The following is a 21,047-nucleotide window of genomic DNA, read 5'->3' on the forward strand; positions in this document are numbered from 1 at the left end:
CTCCCTTTAGATTTAGAATTGCAGGAAATTTGGAAATGCCTTAGGTTGCTTGTTGTGCCTTAGCTTATGGGGAAAAATTCATAGGTGTTTTGATTTAAATTATAGGTAAAATTGTATCTAATTTGTATTGGTTTTTCTGTTGTTGTTTTTTTTCTTTTTATATAACAAATGTATCTCTTTATTATTGGGCCCAACAAGAAGCAAGAAGGAAAGAAAACCTTTTGGTTCTACACAGAGTTCAAGTAAAGTGGATAATATTTTGATGTGTTTCCTTCTAGCTTTATTTTCTTACGTATTTCATAAAATGGAGTTGTGGTCATGTTTATTGTTTCTAAAGGAGAAAGTTAATATTATCTTTTACAATGTAAAATGAATCAATATCAGTAATTTTTTGGTTCTAATATGGGAAGTGCGGTAGGTCTTTTGAAAAATATGCAGAACAGTTTGAGGATAGTGTAGACTGTTTTCCGTATAAAATAGTTACAAATGTGAAGACACTTTTTTTTATAGCTTGCAGTTGAACTTGTCTGCAGTTGGACATAGATCATGTCACTCCTGCTTGAGATCTTCCAGTGGCTCTCTGTTGCCCTTGGAAAAGACCACCAGCCTCACCGCTTGCGTGGAATTTGGCTCTACCTTCCCAGACCTGCTGCAGCCACGCTGGCATCTGTGGCATGTTGGCCATTCCTACTCAGGGCCTTTGTCCAGTTTCCTCCATCTGGAGATGGCTCTGGCTGTCTGCCCTATGGCCCTTTTATCCTTAAGGTCTCAGCATCAGTGTGACCTTTTCAAAGGGGCTTTGCCTGCCCTCTAAGAGCAGTTCCCCCTCTGGTCTTTGTCATGGTGCGTTTTCACATCTCCCATAGCACGTACTGTACCACTTGTTCCAATGTTTCTCCTCCTATACATGAGCTTCCTGAGGGAAGGGGCCCTATTCACTTTGGTCACGGGCACACTGGTGTTTAGCTCATGGCTGGCACATGGTGGGTATCCAGATGTTTAGTCAGTGAAAGTGCTCAGTAGCCCAAATGTTCTTTTTCTATCTCCGTAAAATGGTCACAATGTCTAAGGTGTTAATTGGCACACAGTGGTTTATATTTGAGTAACAAAACCCGTTTTTTGTGTGATTGAGCTGGTGATTATTTCTGCTTGTGTACTGTATGTGCAATCGTCACCATGACGTGCAAGAACTTTGGAGGTAAACATTTAGGCACTGAGACTAGGCTTGAGCATTGTGGTCATGTAACTGGGAAAACTGGAACCATAGTAAGCGCGCCCCAAATGTCCCACCCTGATCATGAATTGCTGGGGCACATAGCAGGAGAAACAGTGGCCTGCGGACATGGCCCCATGGGAATGTTGACACGCACACTAGCAGAGGTCTCTGCCCACAGGCCCCTCGCCTACAGCACATTGGCCGATCTCGTGCACCATGTCCGTCAGCACCTGCCCCTGAGTGACCTCTCCCTCGCCGTCCAGCTCTTTGCCAAGAACATCGATGATGAGTCTCTGCCTAGCAGCATCCAGACCATGTCCTGCAAGCTGCTGCTGAACCTGGTGGACTGTATCCGCTCCAAGAGTGAGCAGGAGAGTGGCAATGGGAGAGATGTCCTAATGCGGATGCTGGAGGTACCGGTTCTCCTGGGAGGTGTCAACAACCTGCTCTCTTTAATCCCACCTACTGCTAAACTTGTACAAGTGCTTTGCTAACAAGTTTATGCTGCTATCAGATTGTTAGGCTGGATCCCTGGTGTCAGACCACCTGGGGTCAAATCCCTGCTCCCCATTAACTAGCCAATGCCCTGAGGCGAGATGCTTAACTTCTCTGTGCCAGACTACTCATCTGACCAGGGGTAATCAAAGTGTCTGTCTCCTGGGATTGTTGTGAGAGATAGGACATAATTGGTGAAAGCTCTTACACCATGGTTCCTGGCAAGTACTTAGATGGAGTATTTCTGGGACACTATAGCCAAGGGCTGGGTTCGCTGTGAACACCTCTGGAGAGGCACCCAGTTGGGGTGTGGGTACTGGAGTAGAGTGTAATTGCCAAGGCTAGTGGGTGATAGTCTGGGTTTTGGAGTAGCCTGGGCCATGCCCAGGCATATCTGACAAGTACCCCAGCTTTGCTGAGCCAGAGTCTTCATGGCAACAGTGGAAGTAGTGATGCCACTGTAGTTACCATCAGGGAAGACGGCACACTCTCTTCCTTCATGTGAAGCAGAGCGACCTCAGCAAGTGGTTTCAGATTCAGAGAGTTCCTTTTTCTGTCTTCTGAAAGGGTTGTTGGCCTATCAAAGGGAATGATTTTTGTCTTTCTCGCCTCTTTCTCTTCCTGCTAGGTCTTTGTTCTCAAATTCCACACCATCGCCCGGTACCAGCTCTCTGCCATTTTTAAGAAGTGCAAGCCCCAGTCAGAACTTGGAGCCATGGAGGCAGCCCTGCCTGGGGTGCCCAATGCCCCTGCAGCCCCGGGCCCTGCCCCCTCCCCTGCGCCTGTTCCTGCCCCCGCCCCACCCCCGCCCCCCACCCCTGCCACTCCTGTGACCCCAGCCCCTGTGCCTCCATTTGAAAAGCAAGGAGAAAAGGATAAGGAGGACAAGCAGACATTCCAGGTCACAGATTGTCGAAGTTTGGTAAAAACCTTGGTCTGCGGTGTCAAGACAATCACGTGGGGTATAACATCATGTAAAGCACCTGGTGGTAATTGCACTCTTGAATTATTTAGACATTCTGTTTTGCACAGAGTGGGTTTTATTCACAGTAACTGATTATTCTCTCTCTCTTCCAGAAGCTCAGTTCATTCCCAACAAGCAGTTACAGCCCAAAGAGACTCAGATTTACATAAAACTTGTGAAATATGCAATGCAGGCTTTAGATATTTATCAGGTAAGCAAGTGTCCTTGAACCAGGCTCCCAAGTGTAGAAGAGATGCTAGCGATGGAAGGGGTCTTGAGAGTCTCATCTGTCGTTGTTTTGGATGGTCGACAGTATTTGTTCTGTAGCGTAGCATTGCATTAAAAGTGAAGAGTTTTGTGTCAGTATGTGCATTCTGTGGGAGGTGGTGATTAGTGTAAATGGACTGCAGTAGATTTAAGTTTACTAAATTTATTCCTGTTTGGAACCCTTAGCAAAATTCTTTTGTTTTTATTATTTTCCAAAATCAAGCTGAGAATAGCGAGGTAAAAGATTGGATGGGGCATTTATTATCTAATTTGAAATGTTCTAATATGTAGCTTATCTACTTATGGAATATGTGCAGAGATACCTAGATTTAATGTCCATGGGTTTTTTTTTCCCGTGCTAGGTCCAGATAGCAGGAAATGGACAAACATACATTCGAGTAGCAAATTGCCAAACTGTCAGAATGAAGGAAGAGAAGGAGGTGTTGGAACACTTTGCTGGTGTGTTCACAATGATGAATCCCCTAACATTTAAAGAGATCTTTCAAACGACGGTCCCTTATATGGTGGAAAGAATCTCAAAAAATTATGCTCTTCAGGTATAAAACTCCTTTTTCCTATCTTTTCAATAGTAAATTTAAAGTTATTTATATGTTGAATACTTGGTGTTCCATTTATTTTGAGAGTTTTCTAAATAATATGGCTAAGGATATGCTTGTAGAACAAAACATTTAGTTTTTGAGAGCATGTGTGCGCTTGTGTGAGTGGGGTTGGGGTGTGGGGGAGGTGCAGAGGGGGAAAGAATCTCCAGCAGACTCCCTGATAAGCACAGAGCCCAATGCAGGGCTCCATCTCAGGGCCCTAAGATCTTGCTCTGAGCTGAAATCAAGAATTGGGCAGTTAACTGACTAGAGAAATATTAGGGTACAATACTAACCTTTTTTTTCGGGATGCCTAAGTGGCTCAGTTGGTGAAGCATCTGCCTTTGGCTCAGGTCATGATCCCAGGGTCCTGGGTTCAAGCCCTGAGTTGGGCTCCCTGGTCAGGGGGAGTCTGCTTCTCCCTCTCCCCCGTCTCATGCTCAGTCTCTTTCAGATCTCAAAAAAAAAAAAAAAAAATCTTAAATTTTTTTCAAAGTATCAATATGTTTTGGATCAGTTTCATTAGTAGGAATTAAATGTACATTAGAGGTAGGCTCTTGGTATTTGATGGTGAGGCTAAAATAAGGAACCTAAGTCTTTGAAGTGAACTGCTCCACTCAGTGCTCAGAAGATTTATTTAGTTTTTTTTCCTTTGGGTGGATAATTTCTTGGATTATATGATACAGGTTTGATTTTGTATTTTTGGAAAATTCATTACTTTGTGCTAAAGCTACTTTGAGGAAGGGATTATTTTTGTCACCTTTATGTCTTGTTTTGACAGATTGTTGCCAATTCCTTCTTGGCGAACCCTACTACCTCAGCTCTGTTTGCTACGATTTTGGTGGAGTACCTCCTGGACCGCCTGCCGGAAATGGGCTCCCACGTGGAGCTCTCCAACCTGTACCTCAAGCTGTTCAAGTTGGTCTTTGGCTCTGTCTCCCTCTTTGCAGCTGAAAATGAACAAATGCTGAAGGTAAAGCTCATTTAGATCCAAGTGTACTTTGGGAGTTTTATTGTTTTGTTTTGTTTTTTTTAAGATTATTTATTTATTCATGAGAGACACAGGCAGAGGGAGAAACAGGCTCCACGCAGGGGAGCCCGATGTGGGACTTGATCCCAGATCCTGGGATCATGCCCTGGGCCGAAGGCAGATGTTCAACCACTGAGCCATCCAGGGGTCCCTTATTGTTGTTTTTTAATTCCTGTTTGCACTTTTGCACAGACTGGAGTTGCTTATTTTGTATTTGTTAAGTGTTCTTTGAATTATTATTTTTTTTAAGATTTTATTTATTCATGAGACTGCATAGAGAGGAGAGAGAGAGAGAGAGAGAGAGGCAGAGACACAGGCAGAGGGAGAAGCAGGCTGCATGCAGGGAGCCCGACGTGGGACTTGATCCCAGGTCTCCAGGATCACGCCCTGGGCTGAAGGCGGCGCTAAACCGCTGAGCCACCCAAGCTGCCCTCTTTGAATTAAAAAATACTTGCAACCAATAAGGGCCAGATATAGAAAACATCTTATATATTTCTAAGCAGAGCTTCATTTATTTACCCATGACTTAAAGCAAAAACTTCAGATGCCTATGGTCGGCAGTGTGTCACCATTAGTATTGCCAATACTGATTTTTTTTTTTAATTCAAATTTATTTCTCTGGATTACACAAGTAAAATAGCACATCAATCCTATTTTAAAAATTGAGTGATAGAAAGGAACAAAGAGGGAAAAAAATGTCTTCCCTGACTTCTCCTATCCAAAGAAATAGCTGGCTTTTTAACAGTTCTGATTAAGTCAACCATCCTGCACTTTAACTCTGTTTCTTCTCTGTGTTCTTATTTTCTGTGGCAATACAAGAACATCTTGTTTCGGGACCATTTGTTTATTTCCCCCTTTTTATAAAAAATTTTAACCAATTTGTATTCCTTATTAAGACTCTCTTGGAGCAATGTGTCTCCTGACATCTTTTTTTTTTTTTTCCTGACATCTTTAGGATGACTAATTGCAGTATAATCTGATCTCATCAGTTATTTGATTTTAGCAAATGGCTAAAAAACTTAACCCTGGTTCCATCTCCCACTGAAAAAGCAGCAGATGGTAGAACAAAAAACCTAATAAAAATCTACTTCCATCGAAGGCAGAGTATTTTAATTTCTGCAGAAAGTTGAATGTTATCACCAGTTGTCTCTGAGGAGTGATATCTTCCCATAGGGGAATTCTGAAGATATAAACAAGATCCTTTTTTTTTTTCCTGGAGTTGTACAGATGGCGACAAAGAGTACTAGTGATCTCTGCTTTTGTGTGACTATTTCCTTAGGGTTTTTTTCAATTCTAATTACTTACCAACAACCTTGATGTTACTTTCCTGTTACTATGAAAGAAAAATACTTGAATTTTTCTAAGGTAAAAAATATTTGATTGTGATCTGTGTCCACGTGATTTGGTATCTTCAAAAAATACAATTTTTGCTAACGTTAGATACAGAACAACAACAAAAAATACAGAACAAACCTTAATGGAATGATGTTGGAATATCGTTCAAGAAAAACATCCAAAGAACAAATTTTGTTAAGACTTTTTGTCAAAATAATATATGTAATCAATTTAGTCTGTAAAGTAATTGTATTGTGCCATTTAGGACAACAGATTGGGAACTGTGTCACTGATACACCAGCACTTTTCAGTTCACATTAAATATGCCTGTAAAACATTTCATGTGCAGCCTAACCTGTCACATGTTAGAACCAGGATCTGAAGTACTAAATAAAAAGCTAATCTGGCTTAAAATGTTAATTAAAGTTACTTTAAGCTAATAAAGTTCTTTTTTATCAAAGAAATACTTATTTTTAAAATTAAATCTTTGAAAACCTTATAACCTAAATTAAAAAATTTTTTTTTTAACTATCTAAAAAAGATTTTATTTGAGAGCATGACAGAGTGCGCACGCTAGCAAGAGCGTGTGCATGAGATGAGGGAGGGTCAGAGGTAGAAGCAGGCTCTACACTCAGTGAGGATCACTCCCAGGATCATGACCTGAGCCAAAGGCAGCTTAACCAAATGAGGTTTCTTTTTTTTTTAAAGATTGATTTATTCATTAGGGAGAGGGAGAGAGCACATAAGCAAATAAGCAGGGGGAGGGACAAGCACATTTTGTGCTGAGTGTGGGCCATAACTAGGGCTCAATCAGATGACCTTGAGATCATGACCTGAGCTGAAATCAAGAGTCAGACACCCCTTTATGTAAAATCTCAATTTTCATGGGTCTTCTCAACTTTGTGTATCATATTTGATAGTGAATTTTTATTTCTGTTAGGTTACTTTTTGCATGTAGATTGTTAGAAGAAATGGACGTCTTCATCTTGATTATTTAGTCTTCTAAAGGAGGTGACCATATATCTTATAAAGGAAGTGACTATATTCACAGGAATTGTAGGGCTGACAGACCTTGCTCCAGAGTTGTCATCTTTTCAACATCATGGAACTACACAGTAACATGGGAACCTATTAAATGTTTTTTTCCTGGACGCCCTGGTGGAAACCAGCATGTATCTTAAGACAAATTAATTTGAACCAAATGAAGGCTGGAAAGATCTTGTTTTGTTTTTCCTTTGGAATGAAGTCATCAGAATTACCTTCCATTCCCGTTTGCAGTGAACCTTCAGCGTGAAACGTGGTGTGGCCCCTCCTTGTTTAGAGCCTATTAACCTGCCTTTTCTCCACCCTGCAGCCCCACCTGCACAAAATTGTGAACAGCTCAATGGAGCTTGCACAGACTGCCAAAGAGCCCTACAACTACTTCCTGCTGCTTCGGGCCCTCTTCCGCTCCATTGGAGGAGGTAGTCATGACCTCCTGTATCAGGAATTTTTGCCTCTCCTACCAAACCTCCTACAAGGTCAGAGCAGTGATTTTGGTTGCCTCTTAGTCTTGCGTGCACATGTGAATTTGGCTGCTTGTGTTTGTGGGGTTTGCCCTCTGTACCCACCGAAGGTCATTGTGAGGGGGGGATGTATGTGTATGTCCCCTGCCAGAGGGGTGTGTGTGTGTTTGTGTGTGTGTTCATCCCTGTGTCCACTCTCTTTAAAAGCAGTGGGATTTTGAAGGGAGCCCTCCTGTTTAGGGCTAGACCTTCCCCTCCCTGCTCAGGGTTGAACAGAGTTGGAAGATTTTCATCACCCTGGTTAGACCTTGCTTGTATTTTTGTAGCATTTGGTAAGCAAGCCTTGAAAGTCTTTCTAGGGCTACTTAGTAATAATATCAGGGATCCCTAGATTGAAAGAGAATCGGAGTTATAAAGCTGATTTATAAGTGTGTATTTTTATTTTGTTGGAAATTTACATAATTAGGAATCTAAAATTTCCATATAATCAGGAATACTTTCAAGACATAGAGCTCAAGGGCTGCTTAAAGAGAAGCTATTTACAACATGTAATACCTAGGAGGCTTTGGGAAATAGTTGACCACATTGCCTATAACATGGCCCTAAGTCCACCATGCAAGGTGGCCCAGCCATAATCCAACTCTACTCTTCCTGTATTTTACCCCATTGCCGGTTGTTTACCAGCCTGAGCCCTCTGTTCTGAGGAGTCTGATTTCCTCCTCCTGCACTCTCTGTGCTGTCCCCAAGTTTGTTTCTTCCTACATAGTTGTGTTAAGTGGATCCCCTTCTGGGAACTTAGCCTTTCCCTGCCCTCCTTTGGACTCTGAATCTAGTGCTGCTGCTGTGTGATGCCTTCACTGATCCCTGTTTCTGTGAGCTCTCTCCATCCTTGCTAGTTTGTCTCTCAGTACTCAGGGCAGGTCCTCATCTGATGTGTCTCAGTGAGGAAGTTAGGAAGGCACTCTGGGGACCCTCATGAAGAGTGGGGAGGTTGACTTAGTAAAAAGGAAGATCCTCTCCATTGGTAGGAAACAAAAATGGATTTAAAAAAAAGGGGGGGTTTAATATATCATAGACCTCAATTGGAGTCTGTTGGAAGCCTGAGAAAAGATGTTAGGTTGTAGATCTCAAGCTGAAGGTGACTGCACCTTACTGGAGTCCGTGTCTTTAGATTGGGCTTGTTAAAAACCTACGATGCTTATGTATGTATATATAGAGAGATATCTACATATTTATTGGTATAGATATATAGATATCCCAAGCAGGCTCCATAGTACCCACAGGCTCCATCTTATGATCCTGAGATGATGACCTGAGTCAAAATCAAGAGTTGAACACCTAACTGAGCCACCCAGGTGCCCCAATGTAACATGATTTCTATAAGATCTACATATAATGTTAACTATTTTATTAAGATAATTTGACATTAAGTAATTATATTAATTATAGCTTAAATTCTAATTTGTAATTTACAATAGTGTGCAGCCTGCTATCATCGCTTTGAACATGACAGAAGGGGCTACGATTATAGAATAGATTTAGCTAATACGGTAGATTAAGACCTGACACATCTTCCTGTTATCACGTTAATGTTTATGATAAAAGGCAGAACAATTACCTTGTACAGTTTGTGTTGGGCTGTCTGGCAGTAACTCTCCTCTCTGCCGTCCTTGAACCCTGTGTTTAGGGCTGAACATGCTGCAGAGCGGCCTGCATAAGCAGCACATGAAGGACCTCTTCGTGGAGCTGTGTCTCACAGTGCCTGTGAGGCTGAGCTCGCTCCTGCCCTACCTGCCCATGCTCATGGACCCCTTGGTGTCTGCTCTCAATGGGTCACAGACGTTGGTCAGCCAGGGCCTGAGGACCTTGGAGTTATGCGTGGACAACCTGCAGCCTGATTTCCTTTATGACCACATTCAGCCGGTCCGTGCGGAGCTCATGCAGGTGAGCCCAGGCTCTTCCAGTGCCAGTGCAGGGCGGGATGCATGGTGCTCTTGTACCCGTTCTTACTTACTGGGGAATTCTAGGCTAGTGGTTTCTAGAAGTATTGGACCTCCACTGAGCTCTCCGTGCCCCATGTTGGGCTCTCTGCAAGATAAAGTAGTGTAGCTTTCAACTTGCTTTATGTGAGTCTTCTGGCTTATGCAAAGATGTGAAGAATGAAGAAATACTATATGTGTTGAAGAGACATTCGTTTTGTAGTATTGCCCCCTTTGCAGAGAGCTTTTTTTTTTTTAATTTTTTTTTTTTCAAATTTATTTATTTATGATAGTCACAGAGAGAGAGAGAGAGAGAGGCAGAGACATAGGCAGAGGGAGAAGCAGGCTCCATGCACCGGGAGCCCGATATGGGATTCGATCCCAGGTCTCCAGGATCGCGCCCTGAGCCAAAGGCAGGCGCCAAACCGCTGCGCCACCCAGGGATCCCGATTGCAGAGAGCTTTTACAAGTGGCATGTACTCATTAAGTTGATGACCTCTGAAGGCAGATGTTATGGTTACTGTGCGCTGCCAGGGAGGTCCTTCCTTTATCCACAGAAGATCTGGAGATACCACACACTGAAGAGAAGCAAACTCCCAAGGGAAGCGCAGGGGTCCACTTTAGGGTCAAGGGAAATGAAGCAGATAATCAAGGAGCTTGTTTTGTGAAAACATTTTATATTTTCTCTTCGTGAGAGTTTGTGTATTAAATATTAGGTTTTTCCTTCATGTTTTGCTGTTGTATTGATTCATAATGTAGTTGGTAATTGTTAGAGGTTTAGGCTGCTTGTTACTTACTTATCTACCCCTTTGGTAGAGAGTATTTGGTCCCAAGTAGGGGTCAGAATGCCAACTCCTGTAAGATAGGATTCCAGATTGGAAATTGCAGCGTGCACTTGAGGCTGGGTTGGGAGACTTTCCCCACCAGTCCTGAAATGCAGACCTTGGGCTCCATCTAGGTGGGAGAGGATGGTCCTGGAGGTCAAGTCAGGGCCTGTAAGTCTACTTTCTCATCCATCATTTGGCGAATTGACTGAGAACCTGCCTCGAGAACAGCACTCTTGGTTCTGGAAGGCAGACTCTGGACCTGATGCAGGTGTGGGTGAGCACCATGTGGGAGGAGGAGGCGGGGATGGGACTGTGGGCCTCTTGCCATTCCAGGAGGCAGACAGCCCTAGGGAGAGACAGAGGTGAAGCTATTTCCTGCTTTTGGAGACAACCCCCCACCTTCTCCCCCGCTACTAGACAAGTAGCATCTCTCTGTGATCTCATCACCCATCTCTCATTGCCAGTGCCACCCCCTCCTGGGGAGTTTAGCAGAATTTCCCTCTCCTGAGAATACACGAAAGGTGGTTGGGCTGGGCCCAGGGGTGGAGGTAGGGAGGCTTGGCACCCCTCAACAGTGTTCATTAATGACCAACCTTTTTGGACCTTTAGGGACATAAGAGAAATTGAAGCTTTGCTTTAAAAAAGAGTCCCAAGATTTTATATTGGCTATTCCTAGACAGTAATATCTGTCATTGTTATGGAAGGTGATTTAAGAAAATAAACTTAAATAGACATAGTAAGTTTTAGGACTTAAGGTGGTGGTTTTAGGTAAGGACTGTGGGAAAACTGACAAGTGTTTTGAAGCCATTGAGTGCATGTGGTCCTTAACACTAATTGTGAGTACAAGGTACACGTCTTTGTCATGTATTCACATAATGCAGATCCGGTCATGATCCGTGTTTCCCTTCTTATACCGTGAGATGTGTAAGATAGTTTATCTGTCATATTTATTTGTAGGAATTTGTCATGTTTGTATTTTACAAAGCATGATAGTAGGAGTAAAAACCTGAGAACTCCCCATCAGACCCCAGGACAAGAACTTTACCAGTAAATAGCATTTCCCTCACGCTTCTGATCCCATTTTGTATATATGCTTAAACAATACATTACTAGTTTTCTTGCTCTTGAGCTCTGTAATATTTATAATATGCTACTGTTTGTGTTTCAGGGGTATGGGAGGACATTTATGTTCACATGTGCATTTTCATTAAAGACAAAATGTTTTTGGAAGGACGCACAAGACTATAACCTTGGCTTCTCCCAAGAAGGAGGAAGTGCATGTTTGGAGGATAGAGATGGGAGGAGGAATTTTTGCTGTATAGTCTTTTATAACTTTCAAATTTTGATTTGTGAACCATGACAGTGCATTACCTTGAAAGGATTTTTTAATGAAAGTATGTTGCGTTGTAGGCTTTATGGCGCACTCTACGCAATCCTGCTGATAGCATTTCTCACGTGGCCTACCGTGTACTTGGCAAATTTGGTGGCAGTAACAGGAAGATGTTGAAGGAATCCCAGAAGCTGCACTATGTTGTGACGGAAGTTCAAGGCCCAAGTATCACAGTGGAGTTTTCTGATTGTAAAGCATCTCTTCAGCTCCCGATGGAGAAGGTAAATTTGGAAGTCTTCAGGAGCTTCTTAAAGATAACTATACATTTCATTTTAAGAAAGCTGATTTGTGTTTGAAAACACGTAAATAAACCATGTACTCTCTTGGGAGGGAATTTATTATTATATTCTAGTAGCCACATGTAAAACGTTAGAAAGGGTAAAATAGATTTTCGAAAAAATTTATTTACTTCAATACATCGAAGATATTTTATGTAAACATGTAATCAGTAAAATTATTGAGACGCTTTACATACCTTTTTTTTCATATTTTTATTTTTAAGATTTTATTTTTAAGTTAATCTTTACACCCAACGTAGGGCTAGATTCATAACCCCAAGATCAGGAGTCATATGCTCCACCGACTGAGCCAGCTCAGTGCCCCTTGGAGGGAATTTCTAATTCAAAGTACAAATGTACTAGCTTGGTTGTCAAGGGGGCTTTCATAATACCAGGAGGCCAGTGGATGTGTATTGTGTGAGAACCGTGGACCCTTGAACAATTTTATCTTTCCTGATAGAGCAGGAGGTACTGGTCCCCAGCCCACCCTTGAACTCAGTCTGTTTTGATGCCTGGCAGGCTTTACTTCAAGGGTCATTTAGAACAGAAGTTAATCCCATACTTGTCACCCCTGAGTACCTGCTTCTCTCCCATCCTCTACCCACACCTAGCACCCTCTGCTTAGGCTAACTGCCTTGTTGTTATATTGTAGAGCTCTGCGTATCCACCTTTCTGTGTTCAAAGTTTACCCATGTAGTGAGTTCTGTGAGGTTTTTCTTTTTTAACCAGACTTTCCTAAGCATCTGGGAAGAACAATATCCATCATGAGTAGTTGTCCCTCTAGAGTTATTTTCCATCATTCTCTCTCCATCCTCCTGTCCCCATACTTCTCAAGCACATACATTGCCCTGACCCTTCCCCAGCCCCATCCCATAAATGAGTGCCCTCCCCAGACTCGGGGAGGTGCACCTCCAGCTCCTCACCCAAATAAACACTAGTTCCCCGCTAAGAGACTACAGCTAAAAATCTGTCTACATCAGAAGTTACTGTAGTGAATGCCCTGTGTCAGTAGCACATTCCCACATTTTAGGTAATAACTTTAATACCAGATTCTGTTTGCTTCAGCCCTGTCGGTGGCAAGGTTGGCATCGGTAGGGAACACTAAGATTTGTATTTGATCTCTGCAGAGACTAAGCAGAACCAGAAAATCCCTTTGGAGGTAGTTTTTCTCCAAAGGAGACCAAGTTGTGGAGATAGGCTTCCAAGTCCTCTTGAACACCGCCTCCCTGCCACCACCACCCCCCCCACCCCCCCCCCCCACACATACACCAGGTGTATGAGGGGCCGGTTTCCCAGCAGGGTGGCTGAGGGCATGGGGCACCCTGCTGCACCTGGAGGGGCTGCCAAGGTGAAGGGAAGAAGCAGTATGGCCACACCAAGTGCCAGGGAATCCCCATTAAGATGATCCTGCTTTTGGCACACTTTATAACCTGTTATTCTTCTGGCAGATAATTGGCTCAGAGGTTATATTGATCCTTAACCACTTCCAAAATTATCCCCACAAGCCAGGGTGACACATTGAGGAGCTGTTGTCTTGCTCTGTGTGGCTGTGTGTGAGTCTGCAGGGCAGGGCTGCTGTCCCTGTCAGTCCCTCTCTGCTCCTGCACACCCAGCCTTGGTGAATCTTTCATCTTTAACACAGATCAGGTTTTCAATTTATAGTTAAGTAACTATCATTAAGGATGCCTAACATCTTAGTTGTTAAAGGCTACACATGATTTTGAGCGTGTGACTGCCTCCCCTGCCTTCCTGGTCAACCTGATTGAATAGAATAAAATGTGTGTAGCTATGAAAGTTTTCTGAAAAAATAAAACCTTTTTATCTTCCAAAGAGAAAATTGAGTAATTGTGTAATTTCTGTGTAAACTCTAGTTTTTGTGTTTCTTTGCCGTAGGCCATTGAGACTGCTCTGGACTGCCTGAAAAGTGCCAACACTGAGCCCTACTACCGGAGGCAGGCGTGGGAAGTGATCAAGTGCTTCCTGGTGGCAATGATGAGTCTAGAGGACAATAAACATGCCCTATACCAGCTTCTTGCACACCCTAAGTATGTGGGGCACATGGTTGTCTGTGATGGGTGCAGCTTAGTCTGGACGTAGGAGTGCAGAGGACCTCCCAGATTTCCTAGTGCTATGTGGGTGCTCTTTCAAGTCAGGAAGTTGACATGTTACCTGCCAAGTAGTGCTTGTTTGGGCTTTTAGATGAAATGTAGAGGACAAATCTGGTGCTTGAGAATTAAGGTTTCCCTCAGTTGTCATGTTCCTGATTATTGCCTCCCTTTGAGGTGGCCAGCTTCAGGAAGCAACGATCCTGCCCGTTTCTTGTGCTTCAGTATGGCATCCATAGTGCCTGGCACATGGTAGACAGTCAGTGGCTCTTTCACTTTTCTGGTCTGCGGTGATCCTTTTATTCCCCAGATATTTGTCATGTGTTATTTATATTTTGCTCTTACCAGTTAGGTAAGATGATGGTCTTATGTGATCACGTGTGTACATTATTTTGCTGTGTTACACGGTTAGGGGAAGGGACTTTTCCTCTGTATTTTCGCATTTTTCACAGCATCAGTGGTAGGTGGTAGATGCGCTATCATGAGGTCTATAACTTCGTCTGATTCTGTTCCCGTGATGTGATTTTTCAACACACAATAGGTGTATAGCTGCCTTAAATGGCTTTTTCATTTCTATTTGCTCATTGATGGAGTTACTTCTTAGAATTTGGCTTACTTAGTTAAAAAGGATCAAAGTCAAGCATTGAATTTCTTTAAAAATTATAAAAATAATGAATCTGCCACCATGTTGTAATTTTGCTCCCAATTCATCACTTGCGCTCATATTAGGTAGGGAGTCTAGGACCACTGGTTATTTAACATTCATAGTGAAATTAATCATGTAAGTCCAGGTGGCATCATCACCCCAGCACTTTGGTGTTGTGAGAATGAATTCAATTCTATCTTTCAGCTTTACAGAAAAGACCATACCTAATGTCATCATATCGCATCGTTACAAAGCACAAGACACTCCTGCTCGGAAGACTTTTGAGCAGGCCTTGACTGGGGCATTCATGTCTGCTGTTATTAAAGATCTTCGGCCCAGCGCCTTGCCCTTTGTCGCCAGCCTGATCCGCCACTACACAATGGTGGCGGTTGCCCAGCAGTGCGGTGAGTGGGACAGAGGAAGTGGTTATGTGACTTCCTTAGACGTTGTGTTTCAGAGGAGCAGTTAGACTGGTTGGGTTTTGGCCTTGGTTTTCGAATTTCCCACTTACTGCAGGATAGTTGGGATTTCAGTGATGGGTGCAGTAGTAACTTTAAAACTGTTATCAAGTTTCATCTGTACAGTATGCCCTGTAGAAGATTTTCACCCTTTGTTTTTTGTGAAAACAGGGCCCGAGTACTTGTGGGATCACTGCGTATGAGACTGTTTGTGGTCTCACCCTTGTCACTGGTCTTCCCTCCACGCTTTGTGTTCCAAGGCCCAGCCTCTGCTCTCCACTCTACACTCCTGGGCTGGCTCCTCCCCGTCTCCATGTGGTGCTTTTCTTTGCTCCTGGGGTGCTCATCCCTGCTGTTTCCTGCCTCTGCTTCAGGGCCCTTGGACTCTGGATGGGGAGGGACCACTTTTGGTTGTCTCCTTGTTTTTCTTTCTAATCTATCGCAGACTGGGTATGCTTACAGAAGACACTAAAAATGTCCTGACACTGCCAGTTGCTGTGGAAATTTCTGGACATTTAGTCTCAGTTTTTGCACCTCCTCCCAGACCCAGGCTGGTGGGTGGACACGCTCAAGTAGCGCTGCTGCAGTTTAAGTCCCCAAGGCCCCCCCCACCCTCCAGACGGACAGCATTTCTCTGAATGCTACAGAACACCCAGAACTTTCCCCTTGTAACTCTTTTTGCCCTTCTTGGCCCAAATAGTCCATGCTGTCCAGTTTATCTTAGATTATTTCTCAGTGTCCTTTTTTTTTTTTTTTTTTCCTCAGTGTCCTATTAAGATCTTTCCAACAGACTTATAAGCTTCTCAATAATACCCATCTTGCTGGGTACCTGGAAGGCATTAATTTTTTTTTTTTTTAAAGATTTTATTAGAGCACAAGCCAGGGGGAGAGGAAAGGGAGAAGCAGACTCTCCAGTGAGCAGAGAGCCCGATGTGGGGCTTAGTCTCAGGACCCCGGGATCATGATCTAGCTAAAGGCAGACGCTTAACCGACTGAGCCACCCAGGTGCCCCTGAGTTGTTAATTAATAAACAATAAAGATTGTTCTCTTTGTGTCATTGTTCTCTTTGTGGGCTAGGGTTGTTTTGTAATTATTATTTGTATGTCAGGAATGTCCAGAGTGTAGCCCATACTTATTTCTGTGCTGTGCTCCTTGGCCTGTTAAATAATTTTTTAAGGGATCCCTGGGTGGCGCAGCGGTTTGGCGCCTGCCTTTGGCCCCTGCCTTTGGCCCAGGGCGCGATCCTGGAGATCCGGGATCGAATCCCACGTCGGGCTCCCGGTGCATGGAGCCTGCTTCTCCCTCTGCCTGTGTCTCTGCCTCTCTCTCTCTCTCTCTCTGTGACTATCATAAAAAAAAAAAATTAAAAAAAAATAATTTTTTAAAAGAAGATATATGAGTCTCATGATTGAGAAAACCTGAAAAGAATACAGCTTAGAATGGAAAACATTCAAAAAATAGCCTTTGTGCAAATCAGACCACCCTAGTTTACAAGTAACTGTAGTTTAACAGAAGTCGGTTGAAAAGTACCAGCATTGGATTTTATTGAACTCCTAATCTCAAATTTAAAAATGAGTTAGTTTTGGGGTACCTGGAAGGGTCAGTCAGTGGAGCATACAACTTTTGATCTTGGGATTGTGAATTTGAGCCCCACATTGGGGATAGAGATTCCTAAAAAAAAATACTTTTAAGAAAAAAAAAAAACGCTTTTTAATGTAGTTTTGCTATTTGAAGGACTAGAACATCCATGTAAATAACCTCTCCTTTCTTCCATGCCCGCCACCTCTTTCAGGTCCTTTCTTGCTGCCCTGCTACCAGGTGGGCAGCCAGCCCAGCACAGCCATGTTTCACAGCGAAGAAAATGGATCAAAAGGAATGGATCCCTTGGTCCTTATTGATGCAATAGCTATCTGCATGGCATATGAGGAAAAGGAACTTTGCAAGATCGGGGAGGTGGCCCTGGCTGTGATATTTGATGTTGCAAGTATCATTCTGGGCTCAAAGGAGAGGGTAAGAAAGGGGGATCTTCTCTTCTGCAGGCATTCTAGAAACCAGTTACAGAGAGTTGGAACAACATGAGGGTCTATGTGTGTGTTTTTCTCTCTCCAGGCGTGCCAGCTGCCTCTGTTCTCCTACATCGTAGAGCGCCTGTGTGCGTGTTGCTATGAACAGGCCTGGTATGCGAAGCTAGGGGGGGTGGTGTCCATTAAGTTTCTCATGGAGCGGCTGCCTCTCACTTGGGTTCTCCAGAACCAGCAGACATTCCTCAAGGCACTTCTCTTTGTCATGATGGACTTGACTGGAGAGGTAGGTGATGTGTGGCCCCAAATCTAAGCCAGCTGTTCTGGAAGTTTGCCTAGAGAATAGTTAGGATGAGGCAGTTCGGCAAATATGCTTTCCTAGAAGCTTAGGTTTCATTACAGTATCTTTAATAAGGACAGATCAGGACCCCCACATGCTGTCCCTGGTTATCTAAATATCTTTCCTCCTTGATAAAGAACCGTCACTGGCCCAGTATGTAACACAGTATATCTGTGAAGGCAAATAATACTTTTCACGCTCTCCTAGGGCTAAATAGTGCACCTGCTGCAGGAGTTTCTACAGCAGTAGCATTCTTTATGAAGCCTTATGTAGGTGTAACTGAGACAAATAGAATGTAGTGGGCGTTGCCAGCCTACCTGTTTGGTAAATAAAATGAGTATGTTTAGGTCCACATGTTCTTTTCTGAATGACATATAGGAATTCTAAGGTGATTTAGCCACTGAAATACTGTGCGGAGGTTATGAAGTAGTCTTGTTAAAATTCACTGGCCCCGGGGGTGGAGGTGGGCCCTCCGCGATAGCCCCTTTCATTCTAAGGAGTCTCTGGCCTACAGGTTTCCAATGGGGCGGTCGCCATGGCAAAGACCACCCTAGAGCAACTTCTGATGAGGTGCGCAACACCCTTAAAAGATGAGGAGAGAGCCGAAGAGATCGTGGCAGCTCAGGAGAAGTCTTTTCACCATGTGACACATGATTTGGTTCGAGAAGTCACCTCTCCAAATTCCACTGTGAGAAAACAGGCCATGCATTCGCTGCAGGTCTTGGCCCAGGTCACTGGAAAAAGTGTGACTGTGATCATGGAGCCCCATAAAGAGGTAAGATTTCTGTCACTGGAACTAGGATAATTTGAACAAAACTCTTGAGATCCTTTTCCTTCTCCTTCAGATGTGACTGGAAGAGGATGTGTAATTTATAATTTTGTGTCCACTTCACAAAGTGCAACTATACATGCTGTCTTTGACCTCAGGCACAAAAGCAGTGTGCTTACATTAATGGCTCTATCCATAGTTGTCAGTGTCAGGACAGAAAGCTGCTTTCCTGGGTCTCTGTAGCACAGTCTGGTCACTCTTTCTTGTTTTACGAATGGTCACTTTGGAAACTTGTGAGTTAAGTGTGTCTGACATGTAACTATCTACCATCCAGTTTTAGCACATGGAACATACCTTCCCTTCCCTAACTAAAGGACATCCATAAACACTTTCCATCTCCCAGTTTCTTTTCTTTTTTCACAAAAGACACAGAGAGGCAGAGACAGAGGGAGAAATAGGCTCCCTATGGGGAGCCTGATGTGGGACCTGATCCCAGGACTGCAGAATCACGACCTGAGCCAAAGGCAGACGTTCAACCACTGAGCCACCCAGGCACCCCCCATCTTCCATTTTCAAACTGATAGTCATTTGAGAATGTTGTGATAAGCCATATTTGCTTTTTAAAGGATGGCGGGTTAGTAGTACTTCCTCCTTGCCTCCCCCAGGTCCTCCAGGATATGGTCCCACCTAAGAAGCATTTGCTCCGACACCAGCCTGCCAACGCACAGATTGGCCTGATGGAGGGGAATACATTCTGTACCACACTGCAGCCCAGGCTCTTCACAATGGATCTTAACGTGGTGGAGCATAAGGTGTTCTACACAGAGGTAGGGGGGTGGTGGTGTGGCGTGGTGTGGATGGTGATGACGTATGTCTGGTAGCCTGTCTTTGTGCACGAAGACTGGTCAGGCAGCACTCAGAGAAGGCCCGGGTAGTGACCACAGGTAACCAGCTATAACCTGGCACAACCGCCTGCACAGGTACGTTACAGAAGGTAGGCCGGGTAACTGGAGATGGTCAACTATCTGTGGCTGTTTCTGAGTTCTTAGAGCTTTAGCCTTCTCCGGGGCTTGATCCCAGAGCCTGAAGGATGTAGTCTAGAGAAAGCTGTGCTGCCTACTTTGATTGCTCTTATTAGCTGGGGCCTAGAATAACACTGGCTTAGAGCAAGCGCCAGTTTATTGAATTTATTCATCACTTAAGAATGTGCTGTGTGCTGTGAAGAACTTATCACACATGAATGCCATTATTTAGTTTGGACAGCTCTTCGTGAACTAGAGATTCTGATTGTTCTCATTTTGGGTGATAGCAGATGGTGTCCTACAAGTGTTTGTGAACTTTCCAGTATGGGGTGATATTAGAAACAGATTGAACTGTACTTCCAGTCAAATTCTAAGCATTAATTCATAGAATATAGTGATGGTTTGGTGATGAATCCCAATGTGAAATTTTTTTTTAGAACCTGAATCCTACTCTGGAGGCATTGTCAGAATGAACAGAGGAAAAAGTCATACGGAAGCAACTTCTTTCTGATCCACACTAAGTTTGAATTTCCACTTAGACGAAAAATTTACCTCTTGAATTTTTTTTTTTTTTTAAAACATTTTTATTTTATTTTATTTTTTTTAAAGGTTTTTTATTTATTTATTTACGATAGTCACAGAGAGAGAGAGAGAGGCAGAGACACAGGCAGAGGGAGAAGCAGGCTCCATGCACCGGGAGCCCGACGTGGGACTCGATCCCGGGTCTCCAGGATCGCGCCCTGGGCCAAAGGCAGGCGCCAAACCGCTGCGCCACCCAGGGATCCCTACCTCTTGAATTTTTAAGCCCAGTGTATTTGCTTGGACATAGAATTCTATGATCACATGGTCTAGCTTTGATCTTTTATATCTTATCGTATCCCTTGTGTAGGAGTCATAGTTCATATGTTTGGACAGAGGTTCTAGGAGAGCCACTGGAGGATGGGAGGAAGTTTCCCTTTGGTGGTTCCAGAGGCACATGTGTTTTCCCCTGTGTGGAAAGTTCCTCACTAAGCTTAAGACCAGAACCTGATAGTGTTGAGTGATAAATTGCAGGGAATGCAACTGGTTTCCCAAGTGTTTATCAGTGCACTGGCTGTATTAGAACATGTGGGATCTTTTTAAAAAGAGACACTCCTGAGTCATCTCCCAGGTTTGGAGTCAGTCCTCCAGATTTCCCAGGTGATTCTGTTGCGGAGTATGCATCACTCTCTTTCTAGAGATAGCTACAGATACAGATATCTATGTGTGTGTGCATACACACGTATTTATGAGGAGAGTAACTCATAGTGATGGAGTGGAATAGGGTGGTGGCTTAAAGTGCTTATTAGTATATATATCCTTTTTTGCTGTTTGAAATCTTTTACTAGGTAGGAATCTTTGAGGAAAAAAAGATATGATAAAGTTTATCCCATTTTCCCAGGATGTAAATAGAGAAAACAGTAATAGAACAACATGTATGATATTTTGGGTATATTAGATATATAATATATACTGGGGTATATTAGATATATAATATATACTGGGGAATGATAAAATATTTGGAAAGATTTTTACAGGAATCTCTGAGTTAACGGTATTCCCAGTGATCTTCAACTTCTTTATGCTTTTCTGTACTTGAAAAAAGTATTACTACTCAGCTATTGAATTACAGCACGTACGTTTGTTGAGCCATGGGCCCATGGCTCATAAGGAGGGAGATGTACGTCATGATATTTGCAGTTCAGGTGATTGTCAGTTATGGTATCAGAGTGGGTGAGAAAGTATCTAAGAATTTATTTCACTAATGAGGCTGACACAGTTA

At 43.3% G+C, this 21,047-nt stretch overlaps 1 protein-coding gene across 6 annotated transcripts in view; it reads left to right on the plus strand.

The window, feature by feature from the left end:
• The window catches only part of TRRAP (transformation/transcription domain associated protein), a 116,005-nt gene that overhangs the window by 22,435 nt on the left and 72,523 nt on the right, over window positions 1-21,047 (plus strand). For 4 of the 6 annotated variants that reach the window (XM_055339442.1, XM_055339444.1, XM_055339448.1 and 1 more), the window contains exons 14-27: window positions 1,395-1,629; window positions 2,340-2,700; window positions 2,789-2,886; window positions 3,305-3,499; window positions 4,323-4,514; window positions 7,261-7,426; window positions 9,099-9,355; window positions 11,628-11,828; window positions 13,779-13,930; window positions 14,841-15,040; window positions 16,887-17,104; window positions 17,204-17,401; window positions 17,970-18,230; window positions 18,890-19,051. In XM_055339442.1, the coding sequence (XP_055195417.1) occupies window positions 1,395-1,629; window positions 2,340-2,700; window positions 2,789-2,886; window positions 3,305-3,499; window positions 4,323-4,514; window positions 7,261-7,426; window positions 9,099-9,355; window positions 11,628-11,828; window positions 13,779-13,930; window positions 14,841-15,040; window positions 16,887-17,104; window positions 17,204-17,401; window positions 17,970-18,230; window positions 18,890-19,051 (2,896 nt within the window). The remainder of the gene's footprint in view (window positions 1-1,394; window positions 1,630-2,339; window positions 2,701-2,788; window positions 2,887-3,304; window positions 3,500-4,322; window positions 4,515-7,260; window positions 7,427-9,098; window positions 9,356-11,627; window positions 11,829-13,778; window positions 13,931-14,840; window positions 15,041-16,886; window positions 17,105-17,203; window positions 17,402-17,969; window positions 18,231-18,889; window positions 19,052-21,047) is intronic. The other 2 variants (XM_055339445.1, XM_055339447.1) reach the window with 1 other exon arrangement.

Source organism: Nyctereutes procyonoides, unplaced genomic scaffold (assembly GCF_905146905.1).
Source record: "Nyctereutes procyonoides isolate TBG_1078 unplaced genomic scaffold, NYPRO_anot_genome, whole genome shotgun sequence".
NCBI classification, from domain to species: domain Eukaryota; kingdom Metazoa; phylum Chordata; class Mammalia; order Carnivora; family Canidae; genus Nyctereutes; species Nyctereutes procyonoides.